At 36.2% G+C, this 20,597-nt stretch overlaps 2 protein-coding genes across 6 annotated transcripts; both read right to left on the bottom strand.

Moving 5' to 3' along the window:
• Positions 1–320: 320 nt before the first annotated feature.
• znf326 (zinc finger protein 326) lies at positions 321–6,821 on the bottom strand. 3 transcript variants are annotated; one of them, XM_048199620.1, is made up of 14 exons: positions 6,694–6,744; positions 6,179–6,212; positions 5,796–5,842; positions 5,604–5,676; positions 5,019–5,373; positions 4,774–4,936; positions 4,605–4,621; positions 4,490–4,535; positions 4,310–4,391; positions 3,845–3,992; positions 3,635–3,734; positions 3,354–3,484; positions 788–883; positions 321–701 (listed from the first exon to the last, which is right to left on the bottom strand). In XM_048199620.1, the coding sequence occupies exons 3-14, from the start codon at positions 5,821–5,823 to the stop codon at positions 594–596; spliced, it is 1,347 nt and encodes a 448-aa protein (XP_048055577.1). In that variant the 5' UTR covers positions 5,824–5,842; positions 6,179–6,212; positions 6,694–6,744; the 3' UTR covers positions 321–593. The 3 variants fall into 3 exon arrangements, with proteins under 3 accessions (XP_048055577.1, XP_048055575.1, XP_048055576.1); XM_048199618.1 differs by lacking the exon at positions 6,179–6,212 and having other exon boundaries at positions 6,694–6,821; XM_048199619.1 differs by lacking the exons at positions 6,179–6,212; positions 6,694–6,744 and adding an exon at positions 6,567–6,652.
• A 704-nt stretch (positions 6,822–7,525) lies between these two features.
• Positions 7,526–18,437, bottom strand: lrrc8db (leucine rich repeat containing 8 VRAC subunit Db). 3 transcript variants are annotated; one of them, XM_048199614.1, is made up of 2 exons: positions 18,147–18,437; positions 7,526–12,704 (listed from the first exon to the last, which is right to left on the bottom strand). In XM_048199614.1, the coding sequence occupies exon 2, from the start codon at positions 12,700–12,702 to the stop codon at positions 10,177–10,179; it is 2,526 nt and encodes an 841-aa protein (XP_048055571.1). In that variant the 5' UTR covers positions 12,703–12,704; positions 18,147–18,437; the 3' UTR covers positions 7,526–10,176. The 3 variants fall into 3 exon arrangements, with proteins under 3 accessions (XP_048055571.1, XP_048055573.1, XP_048055572.1); XM_048199616.1 differs by lacking the exon at positions 18,147–18,437 and adding an exon at positions 17,809–18,132; XM_048199615.1 differs by lacking the exon at positions 18,147–18,437 and adding an exon at positions 17,561–18,132.
• Positions 18,438–20,597: the final 2,160 nt, after the last annotated feature.

Raw genomic sequence — 20,597 nt, forward strand, 5'->3', positions numbered from 1 at the left:
TTGTCCTACTGATACGTCTTCGCAAGTTGCTTAAAGCGGTCATTACTTTTTTCCTCCAGTAGAGGGACCTTCAGTATATTTTCTAAGCAGTTGTAATGCTCCACTAAAGTCTTGTACTTGTAGATGGTCCCAGTATTCTTCCTATAGATCGGTAAAGTGAGTAATTACAGCTGTTAAATATAATTTTCACAGCAAGCACATTTGGTGTAAAGTTAAAACTTAATGGTCAACAGATCTCATCTCAGAACAAACAGTGAAAAGGCAAAATTTCCAATACCAAATATTACAGGAAGTAACAAAATGTAACACCTTCACTCAAATGTTTAATACTGTAAAGTTTAATTGCAAAATATTTTTACTACAAACATGGACATATACAACAGAGATAGTTCAACTTGACTCAAGAAGACAGAATTAATCTCAGACTGCACTGTGAAGAGTACAAGAAAAAAAAAAAAAAAGACAAGAAAATCTCAGGACTTTTACATTATAAGGTCACCTGAGCATCTGAAGTTATAGAACAAGAAACTACCGTAGAAAAAGCCTGTCCCTCTTTTCTCTTTTTCTCCATTTAATACTCCTTATATCCATTCTTATGAGTCACTGTTCTCTTCTTCATCTTCCTCCGCCTCATCAGATCTTTCGGGGTCCAGAGAATCAGAACTTGTGTCTTTGGTATCCATTGCAAATGGGTCTTCTCCCTGTCAAATTAAAAGAGAAATACCTTTACACATTCTTTTAAAAATTAAAACCTTATTTTGTTTCAACATGCCACACATGTTGTTACCTTCATGTACTTCTCATAGCGCACTTTCACATTATCATTATTTATTATGGCTTTGGCTGTGACCACGCTGTCTCTTTTTAACTGCTCCTTGTAAGCCTTTTGAGAGGAAAAAAAAAAAAAAGATATACATAGATCATATAAATAATATATACAAGCGCTGCACAAGTAATTAAAAGATCACAATCTCAATTTCAAACACCCATGCAATCTTGTTCCTAACTAACAATTCGGCTATGTCTATTAAAGGTGCAGTAAGTGAATTTTGAGAAAGACTGTTGATATTTCAAAAATCAATTCAAACACACCCCTCACTTCAAATGTTCCACCCCAAAATGTACGTCCATGCAATCCAAGAGTGGATGTCTCAAAATAATGCTTTGCAAACAACGAGTACAAAATAACAAAAAAAACAAAAAACACACAGTACACAAGAGTATATACACAAGCAAAAGTTAGTTGTTAGTCACCAGCAGCACACCAGCTCCAGACAAGTAATGACACTCAGTGTCCCGTTACTATAGCCAACACTAAAACAACAGTAAATCTTGGTTCTGTGAAACATAGCAAAAACCAATGTTACTCGCATATGGAGCAGAAACAATGCACCTTTAAATCTTTGGAAAGCCTTCAAACATTCAAATCTGCATTGGCACCTCTGCTGACCAAGAGAGAGCTTCACAAACAGCCTTTTAAACCACACAGGATCATTATTTCTGTTACAATAATTCAAATCATCACAGAAGTACTGAGATAAAAGTTTATAGTTTGGGTATAAACACTGATGTCTACGGTAGCAATCAAAATAGAGTAAATCACCTTTTGAAAATAACTTGATGTTTCAAATAAATACTATCAATTACACTGTTACACCAGTAGGTGGCGACAAGTCATCAAAACGCAGATTCATCCAATAATTTATGTGCGAGTCATTGAATCATTCATTCAAACGATAGTTTTAAAACAATAATTCATTCAAATTAGTGTTGTCACGGTACCAAAATTCCAGTAGTCGGTACCGATACCATGAAAATTTTACGGTTCTCGGTACCAATTTCGGTACCACAGTAAAATCTATTGGAACTATTTTACTATTTTATATAGCCTATTTTAAAAACATTAAATATGATTTGGAGTGTGTGTGTTTGTGTATGTATATAGGCTACCTCAAGGAAATAAATTTTGAAATATAAAAAAATAAATAAATAAATGCTCAAACATCCATTGTGTACTGTTGAAAAAACCAGCATATGCTGGTAAGGTAGGTTTTGAAGCTGTATGCTGATCAAATGCTGGTCCTAAGCTGGTCCTGGACCAGCATAAACCAGCTCAAACCAGCATACCAGCTTCAAAACCTACTTTAACAGCATATGCTCGTTTTTTCAACAGGGGTAACAGACATGCGTGTTTATTTTAGCTATTTCGTCAGTGAAACAACACACTACAGCCTGTAAAACTATGAAATAAATATCGGTAAATAATGGTAACCTAAATAATAAGAAAGTTAAATATTATTTCAAAAAGCATTCGTTTTTTATTTCCACACAAAGACGCGTCATATATAGCCAAAGTCCCGTTATTATTTTGATATAGCCGCTTTGCGCTTTGAGAGGGATGTGGGACACGAGCAGGAAAGAGACAAACATTTCTCTTTAAAAATATATCTTCGTTATCTCCTGATGTTACAAACAACTGACACATTGTTGTAAAAGGTCTGAAGAGCGTGTTTTATCCTCCGCAGGGGCAAGACATTCAGGCTATGTCTGATTTAGCGCTGCCAGAGAAAACGAAAGTAAAAATCACTGGTGTGTGAAACGCGCTATACAAATAAACTTGACGCGCCTTATAAAGTCTAATAACAAGCACAAACTCTGTTAAATAGAAACTGACGTGCAAGCAAAAAGGTTTCTGTCCTACGGTGTTTTTTCTACTTTACCACAGTAAATAATGCGAATAGCCTATAATAGGCCTAAATGCGAACGAAAGAAACGTTATAATCCGCTGCGTGAGTGAAGATTTGGGAAAATAAACACAGATTCCATGTTCAGTGGAATAACTAATGGAATATTGTTAAATTCTCTGCTAATCAGGTGACCAGATCGCGATTCGGAAAACAGAATAGGCTACGAAGCTTAAATGTATGGACTCACGTCTCTCTCATTCAGCATGAACCAAAATGTTTCCATGGCTGCGATGTCACATTTAATTGCTAACCTATTATTTCTTCTGTAAACAAAGCTTTGTGCGTCACTCGTGTCATATTCAAGTAAATACTGGCACAACCCTATCAGTGGGTACCGAATATACCCGGATTCTCGGTACTACCGGTACTACAGAAATGCTGGTATCGTCACATTTTCAAAATTTCAGTACCGACTTGGTACCGAAGTACCGGTACTTTTGACAACACTAATTCAAATTATTATTATGTTTTTTTTTTTGTTTTTTTTTTTTTTTTTTAAATAGACTGCAGTGATTACCATTTTGTTAGAACCTTTGGTAAATCTAGTATATATATGAGAATGAATAAACAAACATAAAGGTTCAGGATATTTAGAGGAGACTTTACCATTTTGCTCTTGAGGTGACTGAGTGAATGAAGATGTTGCTGTACAGAGCTGAAAACCGCAGGAATGTAACTGTCACATGCAACACAGTAAACCACCTCCATCCTTCTCATATAATCATCTTCGGTCACCCCTGTAAGATGAAGTTTGAATAAAGTGTTAATCATCTTTGTAGTAGGTAGGCTGATAAAGCCTATTTCCATCAAGTGGCGAAAAAAATACTTGTGTTACAATATATAAATTTATTTATTTCATTATATGCATTTATGACATGATTTCATACCTTCCATTATTTTTGCCCACTCATCTTTGCTTCGTCCACAGGAAAACTTTAGTTTGTGTAGAGTAGAGACAGTTTTACGAAATTTGTGAACCATGCAATCCTGTGCAATATCAGAACAGGGTAAATGTACATCAACACCTATAATACAAATCCATACAAAAACATAAAAAAATAAAAAAAAAAAAAATAAAAAAAATTCAAAAGTCTTACATGCAAAAAACGGATGACCTTGTCATCAAATTTGGCTTGCCGTCTTATATAGTCAAGAGTCTCTCTGTGATACGTGCTTCCAAAGTGTTTCTCAATGTCTTTGTCTTCAAACGTGTGGAATTTACAAAAAGCACATGTAAAAGCCCACCTAAAAAGACACATTGTGTATACTAAGGTGACATAAATTTGCATTTACCTTGACATTTAATGATAAATGTGTGTACCTAATGTAAATGTATAATTTTAAATATTATGTAGTAGCAAGTGAATTTAAATTCTTTAGCCTTTCTACAGATGTCGCAATTCAACATTTCACTGCCTCTAAAAGGAATACACAAGAATTCCACAAGTTCTACCTCATAATACATATATTTTAAAAATATTTTCATATTTGAATAATGTATTAAAATCCAGCCAATTAATGTAGATGCAGTTTTAATACACAAGTGAAATGTCAGTGTTTACCTGTGCTTATCTCCATATTTTCCATGATTCTTCTCTCGTCGTCTTCTGCGCTTCTCTCTGGCTCCAACTTTTTTTTTAAGCTCTACACTCAAATATTAAACCATGCTTGCATCAAATTATGGTCTGGGACCTTTTTTCCCCAATATAATAAACAATAAAGGTATAAACACCATTACATACCATGCTCTCCATTTGATTCCTTGGTATTGGAAGAAATACAACTGTCCTGTGGAAAATAAAAACTGTACTATCACAGGACTGATTCTATGAGGCAGCTTTGGTTGTGGATTCTTACCTTTGAAATGTGTGGTCCTAAGAGAAGTAAACAAAATAAAGCATCATAAGCATCAATGCAAAGCATCATTTTTGAAAATTACAGTAAAGAAAGTGCAACAATGAAGCAGTGGAAACTTAGTATTGCCATTTTTAAACCATGTTTGGTCTATCAAAGCAGTGTCACATACCCACAATGCTGCTTATATTGGGAGCTGCTTTGACGATCCGCTTTTTAACCAACTTGCGAGGAGGCACTGGTTCCATCATCTTCCTCTTGGTCCCTCGAAACACTAGAGCAGGTGATGTTGAGTAGTATCTCTCCATGCAAATAGATGGGTTCTGACTTGAGCACTGCAGAAGAAAAGAGACTGAGAAAATTCAACACTAAAAGTCATTGATTTTGTTCATAAGATAAACTACACACCAGACGTACCCTTACACCTTGTCCTTCGGCCTCAGCTCCTCTTCCCCGGTAGTTTCTGTGCATATATGGGTGCATGTCTCTGCCCCGTGAGCCAATCGGCGCAGGCCGAGAATGTGAGGGAGAGTAAAAGCTGGAGGAATCAGAGAGATTGGATGCTGAGTATTGACTCTGTCTGCCGCTGTCTGAAAATGGAGACCTGGACCTCTGGGAAGACATGACGTAGGGACTGTCCCAGTTTGACAAGATGTCTGCAGCCCAGGTAGATGAACAGGAGTCACTGAACTCTCCATTAGAATGATCAAAAACGCTATCTGCATCTTCAGTGTTCAAGGCCCCATGTCCAAAAGACTCATAGGCACCATATCTGAGGACAAAATAAATGGTAGCACTTTACAATAAGACGTTTTTATATACTTTAATTATATATTAATGTAATGTAATGCATTTACATTTTCAACTTCAACCTTATTGTAAAGAAGTTATTTTTTAAAATAAAATAAAAAAATAATTACAGATTTTCAACAGTTTATATAAGAAAGCCATTTCTATTGCCTTCTAAGAAAAGCACAAGGCAGATCTTCCAATGATATTTACCTGTCAGAGCCATTGGTCTCAAAAGACTTGGAGGATGCAAACGATCCAAATAATGGCTGACTGTAGCATTTCCCTGGACATTTGACAAGTGAAAGTGATTATTCGGGAGTGCTGTGGGAATTTACCTCATTCAGAAACAATAAATACAAGACTGCTGTATATAACATTAGAGAGAGAGATTTAAGTAATTACCTAAATTTTCAGCTGATGATGGGAACATTTCATCTTTATTGTTAGCCCTTTAAAACAGATTGTATAATGTCATAATTAAAGCCCTGATTAAATATAGATTATTACCAGCAGTAAGACACAAGATGTAGCTGACTGCTACAGTCAGTTAAGCATGGGAGTGTGTTACCTCCAAAATATAAGCTTTTCTATAGTGCTTTACAGAGAATTGAATTTAGGAGTCATTCAATATGGGTTTTTTTATGGACCATAAATAATGATTGAACAGGGTAAACTTCTATAAAAGGTAAATGAGAGACCTTTTTTAATTATTTAATGCCAGGATAATAAAAAAAAACACACACGCATATATAAGAGAAGAAAATAAAACTCTTTGCAAGATTTACAATGTTAACTGTTCCGGAAATGGATTATCACAGCCTGTGAAAAAAAAAAAAGGTCCATGTTGTAGTTTGTGGTCACAAAGCAATGAAAATCTGTTTAATAATGATACTGTTTATGTAAGATAATACAAAAAAAATATGTGTGAGCATTTATGCCTAAAACACATTTGGTGGAAGCTGTTCAGGTTTGTTATATAAAAAAAAAGCTGTAGAACACACAAGCAATGCCACATACAAGCTACTCCAGACATGTTGTCATTTGAAACTTTTTGAATAATTGCTTCTTTAGCAAAACCTTCTCAAACATGTAAGTATTAATGTATACTTAAAAACCATAGGCATCATATTTAGTAATTAAAAATACAAATACCATAGTTAAAGGTCTAAATACCTTTGCAAGGCACCGTAAATACTGAACCCGGCTACAAATTTAAAACGTACGAATTCAATTATTTTTATTTATTTTTAAACAAAAGCAACGTTATTTCGAAATGCAATATAAAGGCCGCGCCACTTACCACATGAACGACAGTCAATCAGTCCTACCGCGCTAAATCAAAGCAGGTGTCACTGAAATCATTTCCCCCTGGAAACAATCTAACCTTGTCAGGCAACACTTTTTTTTGCAACAAAGCTGCTACTTCATAGCCAATTCCTATTGAAAGTTATCTTCCTCTAGAGGGCGCTTTTTCGAAACTGAGGCGGTCCCATTCATTCAAATCGTTCATGCTTTTGGTCTATGTTTTGGTCTCATTGAAGACATTTGTACTATAAAACATATACTTATTTTAATCTACCAAATGCAAGACTGATACAGACCTACAATGTAATTAATGTAAAACCGCCAGAGAAATCTCTTTAAAATGATTAAATACAAGCTTTTTCATTAATCACACCTTTCACACCAGCGCTGTGAAAGGTTACTTGTACCACGTGACGAGATTGTGTCCTTTTTAGAGCATCAGCAGCTTCAGCTGGACAATAATTTACACCCATCACAGTGTAACAAAAGCCATTCAGTACACTGCACATTCAGACAGATCAATTATTCAACTTATCAAATTGTTTATTTTTTCATAATACTTTTAACAATTCGTTATTGTTCTTCACCTCTAGAGGGAGCTAAACGACTGTGCAAGATTTCGGCTGAACGGATGTGTGTGCAAAACATCTAGCCAGGACCTTTCGTTCTGTGTGTTTCTGTATGTCTTGATAGCGTGGTCCTGTATTTATTAGAAAGTTTTAATTTTACCTTGACTTTAGGTCTTGGCTTTACCTCCTCATGGGGTTTTACTTTCCTTATGCTGTAATTTAAATGTAAACGATTTAAACAGCACAGACACCAAGGTATTTATTTTCAGTGTATTTATTGTATTAAAAATAGCAAGTTGCAAATTGAACGTCCTTTCAAACAAAACATATCTGATTAGAAGCAAAGCAGACTAACTTCATTCAACCTTTCCCTCAAAAACAGAAAGGCTAAACCATGAAGGGATGCAGTATCAGGCTACATTCAAGGCTGAAGACCAATACACCTTAAAGTAGCTTGCTGAAAAGTAAAACACAAAATTGCCTTCATTCTGAAAATAAGTACTCGGTTGGAATGAACAGTAAGTGTTTTGTGTACCTGAATGGACACAATTATTTCTGGTGGAATCCTTTGAAATTGTGTATTTCAAAGTCAAACTTTTAGTAGGTTATAAAAATGGAACATACTTAATAAATCTCTACATAAATGAAAACTAATTTTCATTCATAACATCAAACAGAACCATTTTAACAGTGCAACATAAAAGTTACATTTACAAAACCTACATAGTAATCTAATTTCAATTCACGCAAAACATTGAAACTCTAGATTCACATGTGGTTATGATTATTGTTAGTCACACATGTATCAAAAATGATTTTCAAGCCTCATCTGGCAAGACATCAACAAGTCTGAATATTCCTATGAGGTCACAAAGATACCAATTACAGATCAGACCCTGCAGCATTTCAGAGGGACAAATATAACACAGTGTGGGAAGAATAATTTCACAAAATTAGACTTCACAAGTCTTCTTTGAAATGTGAATAGGACAAAAATAAAACCATGAAGTTTGTGTCCTCTCGAACTGCTTTTGGTTTGGTTTGAAATGTCATTAGTTTTAAAATAATGAAAATACAATGGACGCTATCCAAATTATTCAATTACTATTATACCACTGCAGTCCATGTATGTTAAAGTTAAAATCAGCTGAAATCTTTCATAAACAACTGAATGGTTTGAAGCAAACACCACTTCATCAGAATGACACGTCCTCTTCATACAAATCAATGCCTTAAAAATAGAAAATGATTAAGGAATATTGGGGTGCAATAGTGAAACTATTATTATAGCTTTCATCATTTACTCACCCTCATGTCGGTTCAAACCTGTCAAAACAACTTTCAACTACTTTTGCGTTCCACAGAATAAATAAAGTCATATAGGTTGTCTGAAATGACATTAAGGTGAATAAATGATGACCATATTTATTTTTGATTGAACTATCCCTTTATATCTTGACCATGTTATAATCATTTCTATATGACACATTTGTTACTTTGTCAAGAAAAATATAACAAAACAGCAGAGGTTCAGGTTGGGATTATCAAACACATAATCCAATCATTTGACTGAATATCGGAACCCAACATCTGGCAAGTCACCTTTTTTGTGCATTTGCCTCAAAAGCTGACTGCATGGGCATGCACAGCGCAGAGTATGTCAATAGCAAGGTAACATAAAACATTGATTCACACAATGCAAGCATTTCCATTACTTTTACTATCCAGTAAGGTCTAACAGTTAAGCAGATGGTAGTCATACACATTTACAGACTAAGATATGACATCAGAATATATATCAGGGCAAGTTTACAATACATGTCTATTGGAGTTTTTGAGCAGCAAGGACCATGCAGTGTATACAGGTCTGTCCCATCATAATATGGTGTTATATACAAAACGTGCACAATTCAAATGAGGTCACCCTAACTTATGCATTACTTCTGTAAGCCACATAAAAAGATTATGTTAGAAGGAAAAGACAATTTATTGCCAAGACTTGCAGTGCGATGCACATTATTAGCTTTAGTTTGTGCATTATCAAATCCAAATTACACTTTGCTGCAAAAGCATTGGTATATTTTCAATGCAGAACATTGTTATTCCAGTTCAAAATATTTTGTTTAATAGAAAGTGAATAGGTGGACACGATCTTAAACAGAGAGATGGAACAGACTGTAAATGCAGTATAAAATATACGGTTTGAACGAGCCAGATGGATATGGTTAGTCTGTATCAACGCAAACATTCAGTTCTCATCTTAAATTACTTTAATGCACTCTTCCCTAAACCCATATGAGAATTCCTTTTTGAGGAATTCCAGGTAGACTCTTTTGTCACTTATAGTCAAATACAGTAGTTGTGATTAACTTTGTCATAAATGTCAGTTGTTCTGGGTTCTTTCAAACAATGAATACAATCATTAATGGCACCACAATGCACAATGCATGTGATGCAGACTGTGCGGATAACAGCAGGTGAAAACAATTAACAGAAATGCTACTGGAAAGTAACAGAAAAAAAATATGAATTATATCTACACTGTAACATGGGCAAGTAAAAATAATTTAAAAAAAAACAAAAACCCATGCAAATAATCTCAAACATTTGAATAATTCTTAAGAATTCTATGCACTAAGCATAGTTGAAGTCCACAAAGTTTTATATTGGCTTAATGGCAATTTGTTTTGGCCTGCACAGAAAATGATATAGAATGTTAACATAAGCTTTGATACTGGACTCATTCTTTACACCTGGAACATCCATTCATGCCAGCAGTCCTGGATAAAATGTAATTTAAAAAAAAAGAAAGAAAAAAAAAGTATTGAAACACTGGAGCTCTCTAATTCTGTTCCGCTTATAAAACCATGACTGGGCTTTAGATTTAACCATTCTTCCCTGATTCATAATCACACTCCATTAGCAAAAGTAGCAGTGATTTCCTGACTTATGCTCTCTTTGACATCTAGAGGCAGTGAATCAAAAAGGTGGTCCTCCACAATGAGACCATTTCGGCGCAATAGTCGGCACTGGCCAAGCTGTGCGGGTAGGCGATCCAGGCAGTTCCCCTTGAGCTCAAGATGAGTCAGCTGCAGCAACTGCCCAATTTTCTCTGGCAGCGACGAGATGCAGTTGTGTCCAAGGGACAGGGTACGCAACTTTGTGCATTTGAACAGCTGCTTGGGCACCACTTCCACCTTGTTTCCTGTGATAGCAAAGTGCTGTAGATTTTGGAGAAACCCCACCTCTGGAGGAATAACAACGATGGAGTTGTTACTAACATCCAGGTATCTCAGTTTAAGAAGATTGAATAGAGTGGTAGGCAAGGTCTCAAGTTTGTTATGTGACAGATAGAGGAACTCTAGGTTTTTTACGTGACTTATGGATAATGGGATGGAAATTATTTTATTGTGCCACAGTTTGAGGCAGTTAAGCCTTTTGAGGTGCTGGAAGCTGATGACCTCTTCAATGGTACGGATATTGTTCGATTTCAAGTCCAACTCCTGCAGGTTGGTCAAACTAAAAATTGCATGAGGAATCCTCTCCAGCTCACAATTGTGCAGCTCCAACTCAGCAAGGTTCATCATCTTTTTCAAGCTATTTAACACCAAGAGTTTAGTACCATCATTGTGAACCACAAGTTTGATCAGGTGGGGTGATAAGTCCGTAATGTTAGTTGGAATCTTGGTAAGGTTGCTCTTCAGATGTAGGATCTTCAGATGCCTCAAGTCCCTGAGGGACTCTAATCCTATCATTTTGTTATTCTCTGAGTTCAAGTTTCCCACCAAGTAGAGCTCTCTCAGGTTCTTCAACATGTAAACCCAAGTGGGAATCTCTGCTACGTCCGTAAACTTGACGTGAAGGCACCGGAGGTGATCGCGGAGGAAACTGAATGCAGTCTGTTCGACTTTGGCGGGGCAGTGGTAAAAGTGCAACTCGTGGAGGTTGATCATCTGGGAAATTTTTGCTGTGATACGTGCCTCTGGGATGAGTTCTAGTTTCAGGACCTCTAAATCAGTGAGGTCAAAGACCGCATCAGGAACACCTGAGAGCATGAAAAGATGCAGCTCAAGCTTATCCTGTGCATTCCGAGTCACGTGTTGCCGTAGTTTCTCAAAGGTCCACTCGTGGTTTAGGCTTATTTCCCGCAGTTTGTTCTCGCTTACCTCTGAGAGAAAGACACCAAAACGTTTTGAGTACAACTGGTCATACTGGTCCACCATGTGAAGGAGGAAAGCAAAGTCATTCTTTACGTCTGGGATATCACTAAAACTGCTTTCTTCTCGAACTTTTTCAAAGGAATACTCCTTAAGAGGCCGTCTAAACAGCCAAAAAAGAGTGTAAATGCAAACCAAGCCATAAACAAAAATTAGAACAATGTAGCTAACGAGAAGCTTTTTCAACATGAAAGCCATGTTGTGGGTGCACTTAAATTTGGCGTATCCAGTTAAATGCTTAATTTCTGGCTCACAATCGTGGTCGAATTTAATGGAGGTGACAAATGTCATGGTGTAACACAGAATCAAAATGAATTTGACAGTTTTTATTATTGTCTGAGCTACATAAAGTTTGTAGATCAAGTCGCTGTCTTCAACATGTGTGCGGAACTTCCTTACTTTCTCAAAAAGAGCTTTAGCTTGCTCTCCATCTTTCTTATCAAGTATAGTCATGCTTGGAACTTCAATGACTGGCTTCTCCGCAGAAAACTTGATGCCTGATTTTGCAAGCATGGGCGTGGACTGATTTGGACTTCCCTCTTCACTGCTGGTTGAAAGATGCTTTGGTAATGTGGAAGCTCCAGTCAATCTCTGCTTATTCTCTTCTGAGTCTTCACAGGCTGTCTCAGACAATGCCTTGGTTGTCCAAGGGGACTCAAAACACTTTCCCAAAATAGACACAAAATGCTCAATTTTGGAACTGGTCTTTGGATACTTGAACCAAAAGTTACTGCTTACCATAAGAACAATAGTGTGAATGAGAGCTAGATATGGAAAGTACTTTGAATACCATGGGAGGGCAACATGGTAGCACATCTGATTAACAAAGACATACTGCTGAAAATCCAGATTTGTTCGTAAACCTGTAGGCTGAGGTTGCCTGACAGCAGATGACTGTGGGAAGTGTTGGACAACACTGTCGGTTTGTTCTTTGCTTGTGAAAGGTGCAGCTGCCAATGTCACATGGCCTCCTTCTGTCCCTGAGCCAAGAACTTTCTCTGGTGGCCTTTCCGTGGGCACAGGGGTTCGGTCCTCCAACGATTCCAGAACAGGAAGGCAAACCACCTGATCTTTGGTTAACTGCATGGTCCCAGCAAATATGGCCAGCATAAGCATGACCACACCCAGGTAATCCATAAAGACGTCCCACCATGGTTTCAGTATCCGATAAGTTGGCTGGATATCATTTAGAGAGGCAACTTCTGTGAGGGTAAACATTCCTACATGAAGACATACAAACAAGTATTTAGTATACAGTATTATCAATGACAAATAAAAATGCCCATAAATGACAAATCTTTAAAAAAAATCTATTTTGAAAAAACACATTTAACCAATTTATTTACATTTTTTGAAATTTAAAAAAAGTGACGCTTTGAGCGTCACACTCTCATCGGATATGTCTTTGATTGGCTTCAATGATCAACAATTGAAAAACATATTGTAAATTAGGGCTGGACGATTAATCGAAAAGTAATCGAAACCGAAATTCAGAACCTCTAACCGACGTAATTTTCCCATGTCGGTTATTTCGGTTTTTTAATCCTGTTAATACTTCCCCCTTAAAAACATAACTGCGTGTGTAGCCACGTGACTCCGCCCCGTCCAGTCAGTGGCATAAAAGCAAAACACGGAGGTGAACGCCGGTTCAACACATAGTGATGGCTCGCGAGCGGTGAGCCTTGCGTCTTCACTAAACTTTGTCAGTTGTATTTGTTTTATGGTTTGGACATTCAAGCGATTAGACGATCGGATGTGTATTATTATATCGAGCTACCGCGCTCGCATAGATATATACATAATTATATCTATGCCGCGCTCGCGCAGCTGCATGTGGCACGAACACTCATACAAACAGCTGCGCAAAACGTGAAGATCGCGCGCACACAGAGGAACGCAGAAACTTGTTGTCAGCGCTGTCCTGTGATTTATCACTAAAATAGCTTAGAAACTCAAAAGTTATAGCATCTATTTTTTTCTACTTTTGAAGGAACTATTTACAACCCACAGCTTCACAATTAATAGAGAGACGGTATGACTAATTCACACACGCAATCACTACTGGTACTGTGCTAATTTATCTTTATCTGATTTACAACGAGCAGAAACCTGTAAGAAATGTTACAAACCATAGATAAAATAACTGCTGATAGTGAGCTATGATGTCAGATCACTCTTTCAACAGGAAAAAAAAATATCCCACCTTAATAGTCAATCATAGGCTATTTACAGTACAAACCTTGTCAGTGAACTATGAGGGCAAAAAAAAAAAAAAAAAAAAATCAGAAATAAAATAACCGTTCATTAATCGTAATCTAGGTAAAATGTTCAATTAATTGAGGTTTTGATTTTAGGCCATAATCGTCCAGCCCTATTGTAAATAGTCATCACTGAGGCTCTTCTCCGAGCGCTCACACAGATACACACAGGAGCATTTGAAAGTAGGCGTCTATCGCAGACCAGTATGCTTTGTATACATTGAATGTGATTATACACATATTAAACATTTAAAAACGTAATAAAAAAAAAAAAAAGTTAACAAATATTATGATTTAATTAATAAATGTAATTTTGGGGGAGTCACAAGTGTAAAAAAAAAAGTGTGCTTCATTTTTGCTCATTATTTAAGCAAATAAATCAAGTGTCTCAATGTTATGTGCATTGCTATGTGAAATACAGGCTTGACACAACATAAGTCTCACTCTCAAATTCTATTAAATCAATGTACAAATGCAAGGAGTGGCCTAATACAACACTAAAGATAACAAATGGTTCCATTGCTTGGGGAGACACCCTAGTGTCTCTGCCCTGTATCACTTTCCACAGCACAGAGCTTGATCAGTGCTCAGGCACTAAAGCACTGCATTAGACTTCCTTATTAGATTATCATCCTTAGTGGGCCTATACTGTACTGCATGAAAACAATAGTACTGCAGTGGTGAGTCTAGCCAAAGACAATGTTGTCTTTAATATCATGTTGCAAGACTATGCTCTAATATTCAGGCATTTTGCAGGGGTAGTATTGATGTGTGGAGCTCGACTTTCACATTGCTAAGACTTAACCATAAACATCCAATAGGCAAAACTGAGTGACCTTCTCACTGTCAAGGAACAATTGACTGAATGTCATGATGATTAATTAACTTGTATTTCACTTGGCTAATCAAGCTGTTATTTATATAAATCATAAATGTCAGTGTTTTGAGAAAGATTAATTCATTGCTGTATGATTGAGTTATTCTCCTTGAAACAGTCTGTTATCAGATTACATGTAGTATTATTTAATGCTTTTAATTTTTCTACCATGAGGCCTTAAGCGCATAATTTACAGCCTCTATGGTCTACTAATAAAACAAAGTCTAGACTTGCTTCACAAGACAATCACATTCCTTCTATTCATCACACCAACTATTCAAGTCACAAGCACTTTGTTCTTGTGCTTTGCCTGTCCTACAGATCTTTCGTTCAAGCCTTACACTGGCTTTGATGTCAACATGCCAACTGTAAGGAAGATGTAAGAATCTAAGAAGGATAAGCAAACGGTTTAAGTTTAAAATACATTATATTTTGTATTTCAGTTAATAAACATAAAAGTACAGTGTATGTGTCACAGATGAACATCTTTAAAGGGGTGCAATCCAATCCAGCTGTAGTAGCTGTAAATGCTGAAGTCCTAACCATGTGTTTTCCTCTGGATTAATTAGTCTCTAATTTAGTGCAATTACACAATAGCTTATTTTGTCAAGTCAGACTGCCGTAAACAATTATTACTTTCTTTCGCGTTTTGACTTGGGTTAAAAAGGAATCATGATTTCTCAAAAGGCACAAAATAATTATGTACTGATGCATATTACATGGCAGCATAGAGATGCATTCAAATCAAAACCCCAAATTCTGGCTGGATATTTCAACATGTTGATCTATTTTGGCAGATCTGTCATTTTATAAGTGTAAACATCTGTAGAGTCAATCCATATAAGTCTATCAAATAAAGTAGAAATTGAGAGCAGAGCCACCAGCGAGACTGTGGATAATATAAAGTCACCTAATAAATTTAATGCTCAAAGACTGGCAAAGTAGGGTTCAACAAGACTTCAGAGAACATCTGAGAATTGCTTTTCCTACTGCTTACTCAAAATAATTTGCTATACATCAGTTCGCAAGATCTACAGCTGGAAGGTTACACACACTAACCCTATGAGCTGAGAAGTGTTTGCAATTTTTTTTTTTTCTAGAATAGGCCTATTTTGTTCCCTCCATTGACAGCTACTCAACTACTACTTTGACACTTCAAAAGTAGCTTCAAAAGTAAGTTCATAAACAGATTGTAAAACTAATCCATATGAATTGAGAGGTTTAGTCCAAATTTTCTGAAGAGGCAGGATCACTTTATATGATGAATAGATTTAATGTAGGCTTTTATTCACATATAAACATTGATCAGTGAACATGAACAAAAGCTCAACCGAACCTGCTTGATGCGTGAGAACAAACCTGTTGCGGAAGCTCAAACATACTGCGTAACACACGAGAATGAACCTCACTGGTTCTTGCACGTCAAGCGAACATGCTTTAGCTTTTGTTTACCATAACTCATGTGTGCGTTGATGAATGTTTATGACAGAATTTTCATTTTTTGGTGAACTAACCCTTTAGGCTAAAGGCTTTGTGGCACTTACAATACGTAGCTGTGACTGCAATGTTTTAGTAGTCTGATATATTCACCAGTATTCTGAGTTCAGGATGAGACAACATGTTTGTCCACACAATGATATGTTAAAGTGTTTAGAATGCCTATTTTGAAAGATTTGCTATTTCGTTTGATGCTGATAGTGGCACAGAAATTTCATTTTTAAAGAAAAATTTAAGATAAATGTTTTCTTCTGAAAATGAATTAACTGTTTCCTAATAATTAATTTAATTATCTGAAAATACAGTAGGTAGTCTAAATTCAATATTTCAGAACATTTTTTGAAAATAAAACTAAATCTAATCAGTATGGATCAGTCTGGATGAGCGAATAGATTCGGACCAATAAATCAGAAATGCATCATTAATTGTGGGCTTTCACTAATTTTTACCAGTCTATTGTGATAAAAAGCCTCAGTAATAACCTCACCTGCGTAACACGTCCCTAACCCCCAAAAAAACACTATTACCATCACGGCTAGCCTTATTTAACCTCCGTCTGAGCATTTACCCCGTAACTAGGTCATGGCTGCAGCTGTTATTCTCATTTGCTGTGTCTCGAACAGAAATTTTAAATGACAATGCTACTAACCAATCATGTCTCTTCATGTTATCCAGCAGATTTCAGTGTTGGGGAAACCATTTGTGACCCATATGTACAGGTTTCTGTAGGTCAATGAGTTAAAAGTGTTGTGCAATAATAGTGTGTATGTATTTAACACTAAATATCCACACCAAAAAGGTTTATGTGGCAAATAAATATAAGCATAGTTTGTATGTGTAGAAAAAAAGGATGAAAGGCTGAAACTTAAATTGAACATCTGTTCATATCTGCCAAGATATGAAAATCAAGAAGTTGAATCTTGAATATCAAATCTAGAATAATAAATATGTTGAATATCTTCTGCCCATAAATATGATAATCCGATATCAACAAATGTGTCTCAAAAACACAGCAAAAGAGACTGGTAAATCTAAACCAAACTGGATAAATTCCCACTTTTTTTTTTTTTTTTAATTAACACTTTGACTTCTCCACATTTGTTGTGTCAAGTACTAACTACAGTTCTGTTGGATAAACTTTTGGCAATTGGCAACGATAAGTGTTCAACATAAAACAAATGATGTAATATGTATTATGTAGAATTTGTAACTTCTAATCAGAGACCTGAAATTTATGTAAATGTGTTATATATTAGCCTGTGCAACTGTTTGTATAGTCAATACAATTTGTCCGGTCTCATTCAAACACTGGCCAAAATGTCTTGCTTTAAATGCTCTGAACTACTCTGACCACCTTCACTAACATAACCTTAAGATATGATACTCGACTAAATGTAAAATTTCAGCAATGTATGCTTAACATAACGTAAAGTTATATACTTACTGTCTCATATAAACGTCATCAAACGTCATCCATGCCCACTTTAATTCCTGAGAATCTGAAACACATTTCATCCACTTGTCCTTGCAGTAATGGGGACACTGTTGTAGACAAATATACTGTCCGTTCGCGTGGGAGACGTCATTTTTGAGCGCATTTACGCCATTGTGTTTCTATACCGGGTCACGATATGTAAACGACAAAGATTTGCTTTCCAAAGACAGGTAAACAGCGAGCAGAACGCGACTTACAGGAATGGACTGGAATATTCCCTATGAACGCAATCCGGTGTCTTGTCATGTCTTCGTGGTTCTGTGCAGATTAAAGCGGTTCAGGCAGGAAACCATTAGAGGTCTGATGATACTGTTGTGTAAAAGCCGCAAAAGTGTCGGTACAAAAGGACAACTTACTAATCATTTACCAGAGAGGGCTTAATGCACATGTAAGGGTCCTCGCTCATCTCATTATTGTGGTACATTCAGTGCCGCGCGCACAGCAGCAGAGTCAACCAGTCTGCACCAGTTCCCTACACTGCATATCCGCCACATTTAAACCCCACACAAACACACATTTACAGGCTGATACATACCTCAAACCGAAGCTGTCATTTTAAAAACGTCAAAGCTTCCACTATGTCCATGTGTGTGCGATATGAATAATGAGAAATGTCTGTAATAAACAGAAATGTGCTGTCAAATAGAGGAAGTGTGTGGAGGCGGAGCTAAAGTTTACGGGAGGATTTACGCGCGAAACACCTGACCGGTATTCTGAAGTTACTAGGCAACCAAACCCCGTTTGTTACACTTGAACTGTTACAAGGTTGAAGTCACTTACCATCAATAGAGTACAAAATTGGGTCTAAAGTAACCATCAGAACAATGTTCAATTCTGTGAATTATATTATGTAGGTTTGATATAAGCTTGTATTTTTATGTATTTTCTAGGCTTGTATAGGTTATAAAATAAGTAGACACGTTATTAAATGTAAAAAAAAAAAAAAAAAATTTTTTTAAATGGTACCATGGTTGCATATTTATTCTAAATTAAGCTGTCATTCAGAAAGGCTTATTTCAAATATTGGTTTGTAAATAATTATAGCCTATTTATTATTTGGTAAAGTGGCATGTGTGATGAATTTGATTGATTGAGACTGATGAATGCAGTCAGTACTAAAATGTGTAAAAAATTAAATAAATAAATAAATAAAATTAGCATCAGAGATTGTTACAGATTAAGCATCGATTTAAAATAAAGGTGGCTAAAAATGTTTATGGTATATCAGCTAAATGTTGTACCTATTGATTTTGTCACCTTAAGCATGCATAGAACTATAGGTGAATATTTCTTTTTTTAAATATACAATTATATTTTTATAAAAATGTAAACAAGAGGCAAATACAAATACAAAGCCTAGTTATTACCAGACACCATTAATAGAACAATTAGGGAAAAACTCACCCTATATGTCAGGTAAATACAGTACATACCTTTGCATGCATTCTGTCTTGTTTATATGTAAATGAAATCCTTTATGTTTTACAAGTGAACCATATGGTTCTAAATAAGATTAAAGAGACTTTGCCTTCCCCACCCCACTGGGCAGCCAGATCCTGTGGGGTTGTATTTAATTGCCACATGAACCTTTTGGTGTGGGTCATATTTAGCCTTAAAGTGCAGGTGGTTGTAGATGTTTTGTTTGACTAAGCACCTGCGTATACACAGATGGAGACAAAAGACAGATATCCAAAAAAAAAAAAAAAACTCCCAGATCTAAGTCTCAGAGTTTGATTGAAACAGAGGGTGACAAGGTGAATCCCACATTCCAATTTGTGCTGCAGGCAGATTCTGGCTATGAGGTTTCTTGGCACTCAAGCTCTTGCCTCTTAAGCTATAATAGGTTGTTCTAAAGAAAATACTGTGAAAGACTGACTAAGCTTTAACTTTGATGACTCGTCTTTAAAATGACAATTTAATGCCTGGTTTCACAGACAAGGCTTAAGCCTAGTCCCAGACAAAAATGCATGTTTGAGCCAACTGAAAGCAACTTGCACTGACATATCTTAAAATATGTCAGTGCCATTGTTTTGTCTCAAGATGCACACCAGTAATTTTTATAAGGCAAAGGCATGTTTATAAAAAATACTTAAATGTCCAAATTGAACTAAGGCCTAGTCCTGTCTGTGAAACCAGGCCAATTTTTTTATAAAGAATAAATGGGAAAGACTGTGGAACAGCAATAAATATTTTAGTTATGCTTATAGATTTTGAATCTATACCTATTTATTTTGCATCATTTATTTTTCAAATCAGTTTTCCTCTAATCACAACCTTGCAAGTATCCTTGTGCTTCTATCCACAGCTTCACTTTGACAGCTGCTGCACATTGCCTTTTCATGGTTGAACAGAGATCCATCTTCTCTTCAGGGTAATTTTTCAAGATCATATACTGTCCAGGGTCATCAGCAAGATTATAAAGGCCTGAGGTCCGCTGCAGAACCTTCTCACTCTTGAATACAACACGAATCACAGACCTGCAAAAATTCTCCACAGACAACAGATTAATGAACTTACTCATCACTATTGCAACATGCTCTATTTTGCAGTAAAACACTTGCTAATCTAAATATTAATAATAATAAAATTGATTCACTCCCTGCGGTCCCCCCTAGGGGTCACGGCCCCCTGGTTGAAAGCCCTTAAAGGGTTAGTTCACCCAAAAATGAAAATAATGTAATTTATTACTCACCCTCATGCCGTTCCAACCCCTAAGACCATCGTTAATCTTCGGAACACAAATTAAGATATTTTTGTTGAAATCCGATGACTCCATAGCTAGCAATGACATTTCCTCTCTCAAGATCCATTAATGTACTAAAAACATATTTAAATCAGTTCACGTGAGTACAGTGGATCAATATTAATATTATAAAGTGACGAGAATATTTTTGGTGCACCAAAAAAACTAAATAACAACTTATTTAGTGATGGCCGATTTCAAAACACTGCTTCAGGAAGCTTTGGAGCATAATGAATCAGTGTG

This window comes from Megalobrama amblycephala, linkage group LG8, assembly GCF_018812025.1.
Source record: "Megalobrama amblycephala isolate DHTTF-2021 linkage group LG8, ASM1881202v1, whole genome shotgun sequence".
In the NCBI taxonomy this organism is placed as follows: domain Eukaryota; kingdom Metazoa; phylum Chordata; class Actinopteri; order Cypriniformes; family Xenocyprididae; genus Megalobrama; species Megalobrama amblycephala.

Excerpts from the sequence above, each read along its gene's own strand:
- lrrc8db (XM_048199614.1), bottom strand. The coding sequence starts at position 12,702 with ATGTTTACCCTCACAGAAGTTGCCTCTCTAAATGATATCCAGCCAACT.
- znf326 (XM_048199618.1), bottom strand. Across the intron at positions 3,993-4,309 it reads AAATATGGAGATAAGCACAG|GTGGGCTTTTACATGTGCTT; the intron begins GTAAACACTGAC and ends GTGTCTTTTTAG. Across the intron at positions 3,735-3,844 it reads AGGTCATCCGTTTTTTGCAT|GATTGCATGGTTCACAAATT; the intron begins GTAAGACTTTTG and ends GATATTGCACAG.